This window comes from Mauremys mutica, chromosome 7 (assembly GCF_020497125.1).
Source record: "Mauremys mutica isolate MM-2020 ecotype Southern chromosome 7, ASM2049712v1, whole genome shotgun sequence".
NCBI classification, from domain to species: domain Eukaryota; kingdom Metazoa; phylum Chordata; order Testudines; family Geoemydidae; genus Mauremys; species Mauremys mutica.
This window is the reverse complement of record NC_059078.1, coordinates 31262488-31275511: the sequence shown is the minus strand read 5'-3', so window position 1 is coordinate 31275511 and position 13024 is coordinate 31262488. Positions and strand designations below refer to the sequence as shown.

Here is a 13024-nt window from a genome sequence, read left to right as displayed (position 1 = left end):
TAGGAGGATTTATGGCTTACGGTCAGCAAGGGTAGAAACGCCCATGGCTTCTCAGGGTCTGGCCAAGCCACGAGTCTGCTGGCTCATAAAGCAGCCTCCGGAAGCCATGTTGGCTGTTGTACACTGTTAACTGCTGTGTCTTCGGGAGGAGCATGGGTTGGGAAGGGCTGTTGCAGGGAGCTGGGGGGTTGCACATGAGCAGTGATGTGTGTGTGTGGCTCAAGTGCCTGCCAGGAGCTCAGACCCGTCCCCATTTTCTTTTGCAGTCTGTGGGAAGCGTTACAAGAACCGCCCTGGGCTCAGTTACCACTATGCTCACTCCCATCTGGCTGAAGAGGAGGGGGAGGATAAGGAAGATTCGCAGCCCCCAACGCCTGTGTCTCAGAGATCCGAGGAGCAGAAGTGTAAGACCTTTAGCCACTGTCTTGACCCTGTCTCCTGCGTGTCCTGGCTCTTCTGTAGCCTTTGTTAGAAATGTAGACATAGGGCTCTGCAGAGTGTAGCGGTGAGGGAACCAAGACTACAACTGGGACTCCTGTGGTCTTTCCCCACCTCTAGGAGAGAAGTGGAGGGGGTGGGGGTCTAGAGGGCTAGAACAAGAGGGGCTCAGAGTTGGGACTACTTGGTTCTGTCCCTGGCTCTAAGAGCCTAGTGACTTAGAAAAGGGAGCTGAGACATCTGGGATCCATGGGAACCAATGTAATCTAGGTTGGGAGAATTAGCAGAGCGGTTAGATTAGCCAGCCCACAACTCAGGATTCCTGAATTCTTTTTCTACCTCTGCCCCAACTAGCTGTGTGTCAGGCAAAACGCTTCCACTCTCTGTATCTGTTTACCTTTGTGTAACACAGGTAAAAGAACAGTTACCTTTGTCACATGCAGAGTTGAGGCTTTGTGTTTCTAAAGTGCTTTGAGATCCGCAAATGAAAGGCACTGCAGAAGTGGATAGAGCCCTGTGCAGATACAAAATTTATATCCGCTTTTTACCTGTGGATATCTGCGGAGTTGCAGGCCTCTAACAACAACAAGCGAAACCAGCAGTGAAAACTAATACACCTCTACCCCAATATAACACTGTCCTCGGGAGCCAAAAAATCTTACCGTGTTGTAGGTGAAACCGCGTTATATCGAACTTGCTTTGATCCGCCGGAGTGCTCAGTGCCACCCCCCGCCCCCCAGCACTGCTTTACCGCATTATATCCGAATTAGTGTTCTGTTGGGTTGCGTTATATTAGGGTAGAGGTGTATGTGAAAGTGGCTTGCATGCTCTTGGACAGGAGATGCACACTGCTGCATGGAAGGGACTCCTGTCCAGGAGTGTGCAAGCCGTTTGCACACACTAGCATGACCCGGGACAGCTGTTGGTGAACTTTATGCCCGCCCCAGTGGTCAGGGCTGGGCGCAGTACAGCCATGCTGGAGGAGCTGCCAGGCTGCGCGCTGACTCCTGTGAGTGGCAGCCCCACATGCTGCTGCTTTTGCTGCTGCCGTTCCTGGCCTGGGTCGCTGGCCATGGCCCGGCTGGTCTCGCTCATTGTCTCTAGAGCCCTTCATCTCCGCGGATATCCACTTTATATCCCTGGATATAAATTTTGTATCCACGCAGGGATCTAGAAGTGGATACATTGACTACAGCGTGACCGCCTCTCTGCTGCATCTGGAAACTTTTATGTGGGCCAAAGTCCCTGCAGGCATCTTGTTGAATGTTCTCCTTCTAGGTGTCATTGCTCACTCTAAATAACCTTTTCTCTGTTTGGTGGGGTGGGGTTGGCTCCTCTCCAAACAGCCAAGAAAGGTCCTGATGGCTTGGCTTTGCCCAACAATTACTGTGACTTCTGCCTGGGAGACTCAAAAATCAACAAGAAGACTGGGCACCCGGAGGAGCTGGTGTCATGTTCAGACTGTGGGCGATCAGGTACTTTGATTTGCAATAGCTGCATTCAAGAGGCTGGATGCCCGTGATCCAGCATGAGGTGTTGCTGCTGCTTCATTTCACTGAGTTGGGGTTGTTCTTTATGCTGGCTGCCCTCTTATTTGTCCCATGGGTGGCTGCAGTGATGCATGATGGGAAGCTGATGTGTCTCTTGCCCAGAGCCAGGAGCATTTCTGCTCTTTTATTTAAGGCCAGTGCAAGCTTTTGGCTACCTGGTTTCTTTTGTAGTCAGCTGAAGGAGGAGCCAGGGGACTATGAGTCAGTGCTTCTAGGTTATGTTCTCAGCTTTGGAATGGGAGAGAGGTCTAATGGGTTAGAGCAAGGGCAGGCCTGGGATTCAGGACCTCTAGATTCCATATCCAGCTGTAGAATGATAAAGGTCTTTAGTGGTTAGAGCAGCGGGAGACTGGAAGTCAGGACTCCTGGGTTCAACCCTTGGCTCTGCCACTGATTGGCTGTGTGACCATGAGCATGCCACTTCCCTCTCTCCATGCTTCAGCATCCCCATCTGTCTGTCTCTTTACCCCGCTCTCCTGTTAGCTGGAGAGCCTTCTCCTCTGCTGCTGTCCGGAGCAGCCTCTCTGTATGTTTCTACTTCCTTCCTTGTCTGGCACTGCTCCTTCTCTATTTTCCCCCTTTCTGAGGTCAAGAGCCGTCACCATTGCAGTTGCTGCTATTGGAAACAACCTCTGTGTATCTTCCTGCCTCCCTATGTTTCATGTTTCATTTCCATTTCCCTTGCTTCTCTGAACTCTTGCCACTTGTCCAGGCCTGACGTGTCTAACATCCATGTGTGGCTTTGTTTCACCCACTTGGCAGGGCACCCTTCTTGCCTCCAGTTCACCCCGGTTATGATGGCAGCAGTGAAGACGTACCGTTGGCAGTGCATCGAGTGTAAATGCTGCAACATCTGTGGCACCTCGGAGAACGATGTGAGTACCTTTTGGTGCTGGCAGGATCAACCATGGCAGAGCAAGCTTGACACTTTGGGCATCCCCAGCTGCAAATGGGGACCAGCAAGCCCCGAGGGGTACATGTCATTTGTGTCCAGAAATTATCTCCCCAAGTATTATCTGCCTACATCTTGCCATGCTGCACAACAAGAGCAGCAGCTTGCACAGTTTTGGCAGAGACAGGAGAATAATCTTTGGAATGGAGTTTACTGTGGGAGTTTAAATTCTGAATGGAGACTAGCTGGGAGGTAGGATTATGGATAATGTCCAAGGTAGGCTCTCAGGGAGTGTGTGTTCCAGGCTGGAGTAATGCAGCTTGAGACCTTAGGTGTATCATCACATTGCCCTCTCCCCCATGTCAGGGGACCTGTTCTATTCCAGTTGGGCAATGTGGCTTCCTCACTGGTTCTGATAGTTGCTTCTCCCATTACCTAAGGATCTCTGCAGATACAGGGAGGCTGTATTGGTTACACATGTGGCAGCTCCATTCTCAGAGCAATTAATTGGCTCTCTGCAGACTCAGGCAGGCATCACTACATTAGTCACTTATGGAGAAGCTCCATCCTAGACAGAGCTAATGTCTCAGGCTCTCTGCAGACTCAGGCAGACATCTCTGCATCACACTCAGGTCACACGATCAGAATTTGTTTTGCAGTACCAAAGGGTAGAAAATCGAAACCTGAAATCCTGACCTTTTAACATGAATCTAAGAGCCAGGACCCTAGGCATGTGAGTGTGCCTTGATCAGCCCTGCAGGTGTTACACGGACTTCTTCAGTGGCTGTTCCACATAGGAATCTACTACTGCTATCAGCTAATGGAGTTACTTCTGTGGCTGGAGTGGTAGAGGCTTATGCTTTTAGTGTCAAATGTGGCAGATCTAATTCTGAGGAGTTGGTTAGACTCACATGTCACTAAAGCTCCCTCTGTTGTTCTTTGTGGGATGGCAGAATCGTGCAGTGATTTGTAAATAGAGCCCCTTTGTGAAGCTGTGTTGAATCATCCGAATTTTCCTTTATTTTCCTCCCCCCTCTGCTTAGGACCAGCTGCTCTTCTGTGACGATTGTGATCGTGGGTATCACATGTACTGTCTAACTCCACCCATGTCAGAGCCACCTGAAGGTAAATGTAGCACTCTTTGGATCATTCTTCGTCTGTCTCTTTAGAATTCTGATAACTTATATGATTTTGGTCCTACGCACTAGTAATTGATAGCATTGGGCCACGGCATGGCATGATGCAAGCAGGAAATGTGCAACTTTCTCCCACACATCTGAATCCCGTATAACATCCCGTACTATTCTGGGCCTGGCTTCCCTCCCCACCCAGAGCTCTTCCAAGGTCCCTCAAACTTGCTGCACAGCCTCGCTTGCTATTTCAGCTCTGAGCTCCCTAACACGTGCAGCTCTACTGATTCCCTATGATCCTAACCCACAGATCCCTCTGCTGCCCAAGTCCTTCCCTCCCCCACCCAGTGCCCCGCAGTCCTAATTTGCAGCAGCACCCCCTCTCACTTATTCCAGTCCTGGGTGCCACTTAAACTGAGAAATGTGTTAAGTGGTGTGTGTAGGATCTTGTGGTGAAGGGAACACTGTGCTAAGTGTAGGGTTAGGTTGGGCCTCTACTTATTCGTATTGTGGATATCCCCTAGGAGGCCCAGTCATGAGACAGAACCCCATTATGCTAGGTGCAGCACAAATACTCCAAGTTCCCCATAACTTTCCTTGGTTTTCTTAGAGTCAGATTCCAAGACCAGAAGGGAGCACTGTGATCCAACTAGTCTGACCGTGTGTATATCACAGACCATGGGACTATTCTGAATTAGTTGATGTTTGAGCTGGAGCAGATCTGTTAGAAAAACAGCCAATATTGATTTTTAAAAGGGAGGATTTGGATACAAGGGCCAACAAATTCAGCCTTGGAGGAAGCAGGTGCAGCTCCCATTGAAATTGATCAGAGATGGTTCTGCTTACATCAGAACCTGTGAAATTCTTCCGTCTGTGTCATGCACGAGGTCAGATTAGATGAGGTCTGTGGACCTCCCTCCCTAGCCTGCTGTCGAAATAGTCAGATACACTTTCTCCGGGCAGTGCCCTCTCCAGTAAGAGCCTCCTGGTACTAAATCATCACTTTCGCTATGCCAACTGGGATATGGTAGGAATGTCATTAGGCATCCTGAGGAAGGAAGTATTGGGACAGCATCCTGCCAAGCGTGGAAACATTTCTGCGTTGGTAGCAAAATCAAGAGTACAGTGGCAGAGTCCAGATTTTCCATCAGCACCACCTTTCCTTGCACAATGTGCTGATTCATGGTTTCAAAGCAAACTAGTTACAGTTGAGCAGCCAGAAGCAATCTCTGGTCTAGATTCACCCATGTTAATTTTAAATCACATTTTAATTATCTCACTTAACATTACCTAGATGGAAGAATATCTGAAGATCTTGGGAGCTTTGTTTCCTAGTGTACCGGGAGCACATAGTCCTGGATTAACACCTGCTGGGATATTTTTAGGGCCCTACCAAATTCATGAAGAATGCATCACAGACTGTGAAATCTGGTATCCCCCCCCCATGAAATCTGGTCTCCTGTGTGCTTTTACCCTATACAATACTGATTTCATGGGGGAGACCAGTGTTTCTCAAATTGGGGGTCCTGACCCAAAAAGGAGTTGCAGGAGGGTCACAAGGTTATTTTAGGGGAGTCGTGGTATTGCCACCCTCACTTCTGCACTGCCTTCAGAGCTGGGTGGCCAGAGAGTGGTGGCTGTTAGCCAGGAGCCCAGTTCTGAAGGCACTGCCCTGCCAGCAGCAGCACAGAAGTAAGGGTAGCAACACCATACTATGCCACCCTCATTTCTGCCTTGCCTTCAGAGCTGGATAGCTGGAGAGTGGTGGCTGCTGACTGAGGGCCAAGCTCTGCAGGCAGCAGTGCAGAAGGAAGGTGGCAATACCATACCATGCCATCCCTACCTCTGTGCTGTTGCTGGCGGCGGCTCTGCCTTCAGAGCTGTGCTCTCGGCCAGCAGCTGCTGCTCTCCAGCTGCCTAGCTCTGAAGGCAGCCACTGCCGCCAGCAGCAGAACAGAAGTAAGGGTAGCAATACCATAACCCACCCCCACCCCTCCACTGGAATTCCTTTTTGGGTCAGGACTCCTACAATTAAAACATGGTGAAATTTCAGATTTAAATAGCTGAAATCATGAAATTTACCCTTTTAAAAATCCTATGACCATGAAATTGACAAAAACGGACTGTAAATTTGGTAGGGCCTTAGATATGTTCCAGGGACAAGAGCATGAGGCTTGTGGACATAATTGGGAATTGAGCAAAGACTGTAAGAGAAGATCAGTACTGCCTAGTAGGCTGTACAACTTTCATCCTGTTTTGCTTCTAAAGAAGCCACTGGAGAGCGGGAGGGCTTAAAGGGTTAATGCCTCTTTCATATTTACTGCCAGTTGGAAAGGGACTGAATCTGTGATCTCTATGTAGCCAGTTCACTTTCTCCTAAGTCATTTATTAATATGACCGTATTCCCTATGATACCCCTACCAAGAGCTGGGCCTTGTTACTGTATGTGCACTATTGGTAATATTATGGTAGCACCTTAGAGGCTCAGCCAAGATTGTTAATAGTATGGTGGTAGTGGTTGAGGGCCCAAAAGAGATTGGGACTTGTTATCGCATATGCATTATTATTAGTAGTATGTTAATATCTAGAGGCCCCAACCAAGAGTCTGGAATAAACTACTGGCATGAGGCACCAGTATAACTGTTTCCATACTAGGGGGTTGTGCCACTTTAGCTATATCATTTTCAAACTGGTATAGTTTAAAGCAGTATGAACACTGTGTGAACAAACCCATAGTGAGGCAGTTCCTGACCCAAAGCGCTTACATTCTAAATAAACAAAGGCTGTAAGAGGAAATAATGGTACATAGAGGGGAAGTGACTTGCCCAAGGTCACACAGTAGGTCAGTGGCAGAGCTGGAAATAGACCCCAGTTTGGCACCCTAGATAGCATTGCCTGTTAATCTGTTGTTCTAACATTGCTCTATTGTCCTGTTAAACAGCTGCTGTGTTCTACCCCGAAGTTGGCCACATTTCAGCAGCAGGCAGATCGCCCCCTCACACATATGCAGTTCACTAAGCATTCTGGGAAAGCCTAGTTACTGAGTGTTCACCTCTTCTTGCAGGGAGCTGGAGCTGTCACTTGTGTCTGGATTTGCTGAAGGAGAAAGCCTCAATCTATCAGAACCAGAACTCCTCTTGATCCGGTTTTGGGTTGGAGGGCAAAGTGTGGCTCAGTAGAGTAACCTCCAGTCATTACATACAGGGCTCTGTTACTTTTTCTGCCCCTGCCCCCCCTTTTTTCTTTTCTTTTCTTTTTTTTTTAATGGTTTAACCTTTCCCGTGTTTCTTTGGGTTCCTTTTTGTTCAATTTCTTTCCTTCCCAAAGCAGATTGGACTCCGCCTGTTACCAGAAGATCCATCCTGGCCTGGGGTTAGAAGTGGATCCACTTCCCCCACCATATCAGGTGAAGTCTTGTACTCAAGGCTCTCCCTTGGTTGTTGCTGTGTTTCGGCCTCTGTCTAGGCACTGTTCCAAACATGCATAGCATGAACCAATGCTTGACCCTCACTGAAGGCAAAACCAATCCTAGCACGCAGATGAGACGCAACAAACAGGAATCTCCTCTCTGTATAGGAGGGAGAATCGCCTTATTCATCCTGGTGAAAGGTGTCTCTTGGACTCTCCAGTGCAGGAACTGCAGAAAGAAGCGCCATAGGAGAAAAGGGTCTTACATCCTCGCTTAAATGACTCCTATTCTTGAGTCTGCTTTGCCATTCAGCATTACCGAGTTAGTAGCCACCTCCAGGGCTCCTGTCATCCACGCTCTTATGCTACAAGTCTGTCTGAGCAAAATCAACCTGTCAGGTAAAGGGAAATGGCTCCAGACATTCTGCATGTCCCAAATCCTCCTCCTCCTCCACTTACTCTAATTAGTGGGTTTAAGTCCACACACTTCTCCTAGTATAGACAGGAAGCAGTGCTTGTCCCTGGTTGATAGTAGGATATCAATCACTGATCGCCCCTTCCTTCCACAAGTTGAAAGTGGTTTGACTGGTATAGGTGACAAGACCACACTATTTTCAACATCGCCTGCTAGAAAATTGATTCCAGCACTGGTTAAAAGGGATCCAGTGTGTGGGTGAGGTTGTGGTATCCCTTGTTTGTCAGCCAGTGTCAACCATGGATCAATATCCCAGTGTAGAGAAGGCCTTTGATTTCCACCTGAGTCAAACCAGTTTAAATATGAAGCGACTCCATTGTCTCTCGGTGTATGCTGGTCTGACTGAGATCAGAGTCAAACCCATAGACCCTGCAGTACCTCAGCTTGATGGTGTGTTTACACCTGTCCTGTAAAACTGCACTCAGCATCCCATAGTTCCAGGTTCTAATGGACACACAGGGTTTAAAATTTCACCAGGTTATTTTGGAAAAGGTTTGCCCCGGCCTCCTTTACAGACTCCATTCTTGAGAGGAGAAAGGGATGGTCCTTAGGATTTTTCACTGCTGCCTTAACATAGTCCAAATGCGTAAGTTGGCCCTGCCCACGTACATCCCCTGCTCTCAAGCATTTTAATGGAGTTTTGCTTATTATATTTTTAACCTACAAAGTCTGTTGTCCTGCCTTTGGTGATGGTGTAGATTTTCATATCATTAGGATAATGAAACTACAGTTGGGGCTTTCATCCCGGACTCTTGAGTCCCATACAGAAGCTGGTTGATCGCCATCCCTGCAAGAGGCTTGAGTCCTCCCGTGCTGTAGCAATGGCAGCACCATGCCTCCTCATAGGAGGATGATGGTTTGGGACAAAGGGTTTAGAACAAGGAGAGAACTCTGGTGTTTCCATGGAACAAGGTGTGGATGGACTAGTCTTTTGATTTGCAGATCCCTTTGCCGCTCCAGTTAATGTGCCTATCCAAGGGAGCTGCATGCCCAAGACTTGGGAGTGCCTGTTCCAGCCAGTCAATGGGTATGAATGCATGCCAGCAGGGACCCATCTCCCCATGCCATGGTGTGTTATTAAAGGCTGAGCTGGCTCGTTTCAGGACCTTGCGCTGCTCGACGATGGAGGAAAAGAAGCCAGTTAAGCCAGTTGTTGTTTCTCCTCCCAGCTCGCTGGTGGACGCTCCCTCTCTCGGAAAATAAGGATCCCTCTCCCTCCCTCCTCGCTATTTTTGTTTCTGCTCTGCAGGAATCTCATAGAATCATGTGACTTGGAACCCACTGGTGACCTTTTGAAGCCCTCCTTGCATCACTGTTTTCAGTAGCAGGGGTCAAGGTGCATGGGACGATTTTTGTTGTACAGCCCTGGTATCGGATGAAGCATCTTTCAAAGGGTGACACAAAAGGGTTCTGTTGAATAATGTGCCTGTTTTTTCTAAATCGACTTCAAACCTACCTCCAAAATCCCTTTTTACGTTCTTCCTCACTCACTAGAAATGCATTTAAAAAAAAACACTTCACCTGTACAGAAGGGGCTGGATGGCTCAGGGGATGGTGAATGGGGACACTCTCGTTCACCAGTAGGTCACTGGTTCAAATCTAGTCCAAGCTGATAGCAATCAGAAGCCATTGTATGAAATGAGTTTTGTGGGTCTCAATCCACAAAAATGCCAGGATCAAGGAGGCCATGGAGACTGGACATGGTGGCACAATGAAGATGCTTGCCATGCTATCCCTTATGTGGCTAAAAGTAGACTGTCAGTCCAGACCCATTCTGAGCACTACTTCAGATGGAAATCATGAAATAAAAGACCCTACTCCCTCCACACTTGCACAACAGTGACATGTCTGCATTTGTTTGAAATCCTATATCCACTCAGCAGTGGCTGTGGTTGGAAGCCATCTGAAAAGGGAAGCATAGCTTTGCCCACTTCATTACCTTATCCACTCTTATGAATGACTGTCCAAGCTGAAATGGGTGGGGATTCAATGCAGGGAGAGGCAGAAACCCTTTTTGCCTCTGATTCCATCCAGAGCCTCTTAATAAATGGGGCTCAGTCACTGAGCAAATCTTGCTTGCTTGGGTAACTGGGGAGCTGTTGCCTGAACTGAAATTGTCCGTTCCCCAGCAGCTCTCGCCAGCACTGCAGGGCCCTGTGTGTCTTGTCTTGGACGGACCACAATCCTCTGCAAAGTATCACATGTGTGTCTTATCCCACCTACCCCAAAAAAACACCAAAATGGCTTGTTAAACCTCTCTGTTGTCACTTTGGGGTGGGTTACTTTTCTTAAATTTCTGTGTAGCTCTCCTTGTAATGGGAATTCAGCGCTCAGGTCAGATGTGTCCCCAGATACATTGGTTTCCCATAAGGAGGCTCTTTAGGGTTGGGTTGGGGAATATTATATAGCTCATTTCTGTGCTTTCACCTTGTAATGTTTTTCAGGGTGTGTGGTGGGGGGGATCAGCTTGATTTCCTCTACTCTTCTTTATGATGCTGCTTCTTCCCCTGCCCCTTCTTGGAGGAGAAATGTCAAACAGTTCTGAGAAGGGAAAGCCGCCTGCTGCTGAGTTAGTTTTCTTCTTTGACTGACTTTCACAGCTTTTCCCTCTGACTTAGCAAGCTGCCTCCCTCACTCCCACACACATGCATTAACAGCCAACTATGTGTTGAGAATAGTGGACTTGTGTTTTTCCGTTTCAATAACCTAATTAAATCACAACGTTTCAGAAGCATATTTTGGGTTTGTTTTTTTTAATTTACAGAGTAAAAAACAAATGAGAATTTTTTGCTGCTGTTCAGATTCCTTTTTTCCCCTTTCCTTCCCACTTTAATTGGAGCCAAGGTGTGTAATTTTTTTAAGGTACTGTATTAAAAAGACATTAGTAAATAAACATTTTTACACGGATCTAATTTTAAGCTGCCTTGTTTGTTACTGATACAGATTCTGTGAGATTAAATGCTGGGGGTGCTTCTGAGTTTACTATGCAGTTCTCCAGGGAATGCTGTTGAGGTAAAGGTGTGTATTTCATCTTTCTACTTTCCACTTCCCTCTGTTAGGTCCTGATTCAGCAAGGTTCTTAAGCTTGTGTCTAACTTCTAGGCAGGAGAGTGGTCAACGGAAATCACTCTCATAGATTTTAAGGCCAGAAGGTCCTATTACATCACCTACTTTAACCTGCATAACACAAGCCAGAGAACTTCATCCAGTGACTCTTGTGATCCCCGTGACTTGTGCTTGGCTAAAGCATCTTCCAGAAAGGCCTCCAATCTTTGTTTAAAGATGTCGAGACGGAGAATCCACAACTTCCTTTGAGAGTTTGTTCCAATGGATAATCACCCTTGATAGTGCTTTATTTCTAAGTCCGGTTTAACATTATACGGCCAGAAGGGAGCATTGTGATCATCTAGTCTGACTTCCTGTATAACACAGGCCAAAGGACTGCCCTGCATTAACTCCTCTCTTAACTAGAACCTGGCTTTAATTTCTAGTGTTTGGTTCTAGTGTTTAACACTGTGCCTTGCTCTGCTAGTTTAAAGAGCCGTTCAGTACCTGGTATTTTCTCCACATGAAGGTACTTAATCAAGTCATCTCTGTCTCCTTTTTGAGAAGCTAACCTGAATGAGCACTTTAACTTTCCCAGCATAAGACATTTTTTTCCCATCCCTCAAATCATTTTGGGGCTCTTCTCTGCAACCTCTCCAATTGCCCATCATACTTAGATATCTACCTTGCTGAATCTGGGCCATCCAGAGTATTAGAAAAAGCTTTCTTCCCCTTTAAAAATAATGAATGGTCTAGAATGGCATCTGAAGCTATTATTTGTATTGCAGTATCACACAGAAGCCTTAGTTACAGACCAGGGGCAGCTTGTGCTAGGTGCTATACAAATGCAGAGCAAAGAGATGGTATCTGCCCCGAAAGAGTTTGCATTCTAAATAAGGTGAAGGAAGGATTATCATTTCCCATTTTACGCCTGGGGAACTGAGGCCCAGAGAGAAGTATTTTCCCAAGGTGTCACAAGGAGTCAGTCGCAAGAGCTAGGACTTGAATCCAGATGTTCTGAGTGCCAGGCCAGTATCTCAGTTCAGGCCAGTGCTGGAGCACAATTGATGCAGAAGGGAGAGGCATGTTTCAGGGTTCCCTCCCCACTCTGAACTCGGGTACAGATGTGGAGACCCACATGAAAAGCCCCATAAGCTTATTTCTACCATCTTAGGTTAAAAACTTCCCCAAGGCACAAATTCCTTTCCTTGTCCTTGGATGGTATTGCTGCCACCACCAGGTGATTTAAACAAAAATTCAGGGACAAAAATTCTAGGGAATCCCTAGTTCCCAAAAATATCCCCCTAGCTCCTTCACCCCCTTTCTTGGGGAGGCTTGAGAATAATATACCAACCAATTGCCTTTAATGTAAGTACAGACCAGACCCTTTATCTTTAGGACACTAAAATCAATCAGGTTCTTAAAAGAAGAACTTTATTATAAAGAGAAAAGTAAAAGAATCACACCTGCAAAATCAGGATGTAAGGTAACTTTACAGGGTAATAAAAAGATTTAAAACACAGGACTACCCTCTGGACTCAGCTTCACAGTTACAAAAACAGGACTAAAACTACTTCTTAGTATAGGGAACATTCACAAGCTACAATAAGATAATGTTAACGCATTTCCTTGCCTTCCTTACAATTTTTGTATTCTTAGATGAATCATTTCAGGTTTGTTTTCAGGAGATGTTGTTCCTGCCTGGTGTCTCTCTCAGTCCGGGAGGGAACAAACAAAAAGAGCACAAACAAAACTTCCCCCTCTCCCCCAGATTTGAAAGTATCTTCTTTCCTTATTGGTCCTTTTGGTCAGTGCCAACAACGTTATTTGAGCTTCTTAACGCCTTACAGGGAAAGATTCAGTACAGCTGCCCAGGAGAGATTTTATGCTACCCTTATCTGTGTGTTTATGACCTTCCCTCCCCCCTCTCCCCCCCAATCACAGATGGTGCTGGACAGCTTGTTCCACACTGGCTGTGATTTTTTTTTTTCCCCTGGCGCTCTAGGAGAAAACAAGAGTTAATAAGACACATGCACCTCTAGGCATACTAATGATTGTATAAAACTAACAATATTTTCCCCATTAA

The 13024-nt window shown here is 46.8% G+C and overlaps 1 protein-coding gene across 5 annotated transcripts in view; it reads left to right on the top strand.

Moving 5' to 3' along the window:
- DPF2 (double PHD fingers 2) overlaps window positions 1-10805 on the top strand; it is a 40726-nt gene extending 29921 nt beyond the window's left edge. For 3 of the 5 annotated variants that reach the window (XM_045023836.1, XM_045023833.1, XM_045023838.1), the window contains exons 7-11: window positions 267-404; window positions 1785-1913; window positions 2751-2863; window positions 3924-4005; window positions 7075-10805. In XM_045023836.1, the coding sequence (XP_044879771.1) occupies window positions 267-404; window positions 1785-1913; window positions 2751-2863; window positions 3924-4005; window positions 7075-7151 (539 nt within the window). In that variant the 3' untranslated portion in view covers window positions 7152-10805. The remainder of the gene's footprint in view (window positions 1-266; window positions 405-1784; window positions 1914-2750; window positions 2864-3923; window positions 4006-7074) is intronic. The other 2 variants (XM_045023837.1, XM_045023835.1) reach the window with 1 other exon arrangement.
- The last annotated feature ends 2219 nt before the right edge of the window (window positions 10806-13024 follow it).